We start from the raw sequence: 4,165 nt of genomic DNA, 5'->3' as shown, positions 1-4,165 counted from the left end.
GTCTCTGGTCTTATCCTGTTGTCTCTGCTGTCTCTGGTCTCATCCTGGTGCCTCTGCTTTCTCCGGTTTCCATCTGCTGTCTCTGCTGTCTTTGGTCACATCCTGTTGTCTCTGTTGTCTCTGGTCTCATCCTGCTGTGTCTACTGTCTCTCTGTGTCTCAGGTCAGTCCAGTTTCAGTGTGAGGGGACGTCTCCGGTCGTCATGGATACTGAATGATGTCATCAGCTGAGGAAAACTCTTCCAAGCATAAAGTTATCAAAGCTTTTATTTTGGCAGGTTGATGTAAAAAACACTGAGTCACTTTAGGTTAAAAAATACTTAAAATGTAAAAAAATGTAAAAACAAAAAACAATTTAAATTTATATAAATGTAAAAACAAAAAAATAATTTAGATACATAAATGTCAAAAACAAAAAAATAATTTAAATATAAAAAAGGTAAAAACAAAAAATAATTTAAGTATAAAATATGTAAAAACAAAAAATAATTTAGATGCAAAAATGTAAAAGCAAAAAATCATCAAAATATAAAAAATGCAGGGGTGCGCCTCATATGGCTGAGGCTTCTGCAGCGTCCGGGTTCAAGTCTGGTCAGTGTCCCTTCGCTGCATGTCCTTCCCCCGTCTCTGACTGTCCCACCAATAAAGAGAAAATGCCCCAAAAAATAATCATTACAATAATATAGATAAAAAACTGTAAGAACAACTTGGGTGTAAGTCAACTATTAATGTTTGTTTTATTTGAATGTTTTTTATTTATATTTAAGATTTTTTAGTCTATTATTTGTATGTTTATATTTATTTGTTTTTATGATTTGTGGTGATTTATTGATCTATTCAGCAATTAATATTCATCTTTTGACATTTCTTCATCAATCATTTAATTGATGATTTATTGTCCATTTGATTGATCTGTTTGATTATCAATTATGTCATCCATCATTCAGTATTTTTATTAAAATATTTTATCAAGTTAAGTTTCAAGTTTTTTTTTTCAAAATATTATTATATTTTCTTGGATCACATGACTCATGAGGTCAGAACCAGACAGGAGAGACACACAGGAGACGGACGTGAATCAGACAGGGGAGAGGCAGACAGGGACAGACATGAGAGACACGAGACAGCAGAGAGACAGGAGAAACGCTTGAGAATTGAGACATTTCTTTGACGTGGTCTTTCTTTAGATTTTAGAACCTTGAATGACAGAAAACATCTGAAGGAAGAGTCATTTCAAACCCTTTATTTAAATCATGTACAAACAATACAAGATCATCCAGGAGAACCAGGAGAGAGACAGGAGAACCAGGAGAGAGACAGGAGAACCAGGAGAGAACCAGGAGAACCAGGAGAGAGACAGGAGAACCAGAAGAGGTTTCGGGGTCGGGATCAGTCGCGGTGGTGGCCAGTGTCTCAGCGCAGCGCATCCGTGTCAGCTGACCCAGAGTGGGCAGGGCTGATGTTGATGCCGCCGTCGTGCAGATCATCCTGTTTCTGTAAACCGTCCAGTTTTAACAGCAGCTCACAGATGAAGACCTGACAGGACGAGACGGGACAATGTCTTAGAGTTCCCTACAGGCTGGACGGGTCATTAACTGATAGAGAGAGACATAGGCTCAGAGGACAACAGGGAGAGACATAGGCTCAGAGGACAACAGGGAGAGACATAGGCTCAGAGGACAACAGAGAGAGACATAGACTCAGAGGACAACAGAGAGAGACATAGGCTCAGAGGACAACAGGGAGAGACATAGACTCAAAGGACAACAGGAAGAGACATAGACTCAAAGGACAACAGGAAGAGACATAGGCTCAAAGGACAACAGGAAGAGACGTAGGCTCAGAGGACAACAGGGAGAGATGTAGGCTCAGAGGACAGCAGAGGGAGACATAGGCTCAGAGGACAGCAGAGGGACAACAAAGATAATGTAATCAGATAATAAGCCTGTTGAGATCAAGATCTAATTTGCATCCAGATCTTCAACTGTGAATTTGGGATTTGTTTGGCCAAAGCAGAGCTGGTGACTGTTGGACGGTGGAAAAGACAGTTATTGGACATTGGATAAGACAATAATTGGACGGTGGATTAAAGATGGGACTAATGAGACTAGTTTTATTTTGTCTCTGTGGAGTGGACAAGTCAACACGAATCAGCCATGTGTCTCTTCAGTCATCGATCAGTATTGATGATGGTTTCCTGCTTCTTTATGGTTCTCACCTCCGTGTTGTTGTTACAGGAGTGAAAGACGTCCTACAGAGACAGAGAGGAGGGCATATGAGACACTGTGAGGAGAGACAGACAGAAACACACAGACAGATAGATATTTACTTGCAGTCTCTGTGTCCTTTCCTCATCTGTCTTAAGGTCCAACAGTTCGTCAATGTTCACCCCTTCTGGCATCGCGTCCTCCTGAAGACACAAAGACATTAATGTGTCCACATCGATCATGCTCAAATAATGTTCAAATATTATTAATTTCATGTTAAAATAATGTTAAAATAATGTTTAAATCATGTTCAAATAATGTTTAAATATCATTAATATGTTAAAAAAATATCGGCTTTTAATGTTTGAAACGTTTGTAACAGGAACACAAACTGTTTACGACTATATTTGGAGGTGTCGTACTGCAGAATAATAACTTGTTTTCATCACATACGTACAAACAAACACAGTGCGGCGCTGAGGTGCCGTCAGCTTCTGGAGAATATAATCAGTAATCAGCGATGATGTAATATTAGAGACAAATAAAATGAGCTGCACCTTTAAACTGATCAGCACATTAATGATCAATAATTTCACTGATCATTCTTCTGCTGCCTCTTTCAGTTTTTCTTGATGCTGATATTTTGGTACTTCAGCCACAGCATGGGGAACATTTTGGATGTAAAATGTTATTTTTACGAGGATGGTGAGGACGTGGACTCCGGATGCAGGACTGCTTTGAATGTGTGGACTGGGGAGTCCACATGGGGAGGAAATTACCGGAATCACAGACTACATCAACTTCTGTAAGGAAACCACTATCCCAGCCCGGACTGTGCGCTGTCTCCCCAAAAATAAGCCCTGGACCACCAGTGACCTGAAGGATCTCCTGAAGTAAAAAAGAGAGCCTTCAGGTCTGGTGACAGGGGTATTTGAAAAGGGTGCAGCAGGACCTGAAGGTGCGACTTGGGGGGTGTAAGGACGCCTCCAGACACAAGCTGCAGAGCAAACTCAACACCAAGAAGGTGCGGGGGGGCATGAAGCTGAAAACCTGGACGGGGTGAACAAGCTGAATGTGACCACCTGCTGGTCCGTCCCACACAGGATCTGTCCACCACACACTCTCAGGCACCTAATCAACCTTGGTCTAACCCCAAACCACCTCTGCCGAGCACCCCAGATCACTGCCCCCACACTTGAGCTTCAGTCTCCTCTGGGACCACACCATCCCACATGACAGTGACAATCTGCCAGGTGAGGAGACACCTGGAGAGACTTCACCAGAGCAAAGCACTGATGGCATCGGTCCCAGGATCCTGAAGTCCTGCGCCTCGCAGCTGTCTGGAATCCTGCAACATATCTAAAACCTGAGCCTGTTACAGGAAACGGTCCTAGTGCTATGGAAAACCTCATGTATCATACCGGTCCAGAAGAAAGCCACCTCATCTGGCCTTGACGACTTCTAGTGACCACTGGTGAAACCTGCACTCGATCCACTTCAGTCCGCCTGCCAGCCCCAGATAGGTGTGGATGATGCTGTCATCTACCTGCTGCAGCGTGCCCTCTCTCACCTGTGAGGATCATGTTTTTTGATTTCTCAAGTGCCTTCAGTACCATTCAACCGGACCTGCTGAGGGGGAAGCTGCTCAGGACGGGTGTCAGTTCGTCCACTGTCTCCTCGATCTCTGATGTGGTAGTCAGTAACACAGGAGCACCTCAGGGGATTGTTCTGGTGCCGTTCCTGTTTACTTTGTGCACCTCTGATTTTCAGTACAGCTCTGAACAAGTTCCCTGATGACTCTGCGGTTTTTGGGTGTATCAGAAATGGACAGGAGTCAGGGAACAGGCAGTTGTTGGACGACTTTGAGGATTGGTGCGGTAGGAATCATCAGATGGTGGTCGACTTCAGCAGAACCAGAACCACGATGATGCCCATCAAGATCCTGGGTGAGGAGGCTGG

At 43.4% G+C, this 4,165-nt stretch overlaps 1 protein-coding gene across 1 annotated transcript; it reads right to left on the bottom strand.

Moving 5' to 3' along the window:
- Positions 1-1,212: 1,212 nt before the first annotated feature.
- LOC121939911 (protein phosphatase 1 regulatory subunit 14A-like) lies at positions 1,213-2,493 on the bottom strand. The gene is made up of 3 exons (XM_042482833.1): positions 2,329-2,493; positions 2,218-2,250; positions 1,213-1,535 (listed from the first exon to the last, which is right to left on the bottom strand). The coding sequence occupies exons 1-3, from the start codon at positions 2,479-2,481 to the stop codon at positions 1,413-1,415; spliced, it is 309 nt and encodes a 102-aa protein (XP_042338767.1). The 5' UTR covers positions 2,482-2,493; the 3' UTR covers positions 1,213-1,412.
- Between the last annotated feature and the right edge of the window lie 1,672 nt (positions 2,494-4,165).

This window comes from Plectropomus leopardus, unplaced genomic scaffold (assembly GCF_008729295.1).
Source record: "Plectropomus leopardus isolate mb unplaced genomic scaffold, YSFRI_Pleo_2.0 unplaced_scaffold667, whole genome shotgun sequence".
NCBI lineage: Eukaryota > Metazoa > Chordata > Actinopteri > Perciformes > Serranidae > Plectropomus > Plectropomus leopardus.
The sequence above is the reverse complement of the archived record's forward strand: the minus strand, read 5'-3'. Positions and strand labels throughout refer to the sequence as shown.

What these genes read in the sequence shown, in the direction of transcription:
- LOC121939911 (XM_042482833.1), bottom strand. Translation starts at nt 2,481, where the DNA reads ATGAAATTAATAATATTTGAACATTATTTGAGCATGATCGATGTGGAC. An exon ending in AAAGGACACAGAGACTGCAA is followed by an intron (nt 2,251 to 2,328) that starts GTAAATATCTAT and finishes CTGTCTCTGTAG; the next exon opens with GACGTCTTTCACTCCTGTAA. An exon ending in CCTGTAACAACAACACGGAG is followed by an intron (nt 1,536 to 2,217) that starts GTGAGAACCATA and finishes TCGTCCTGTCAG; the next exon opens with GTCTTCATCTGTGAGCTGCT.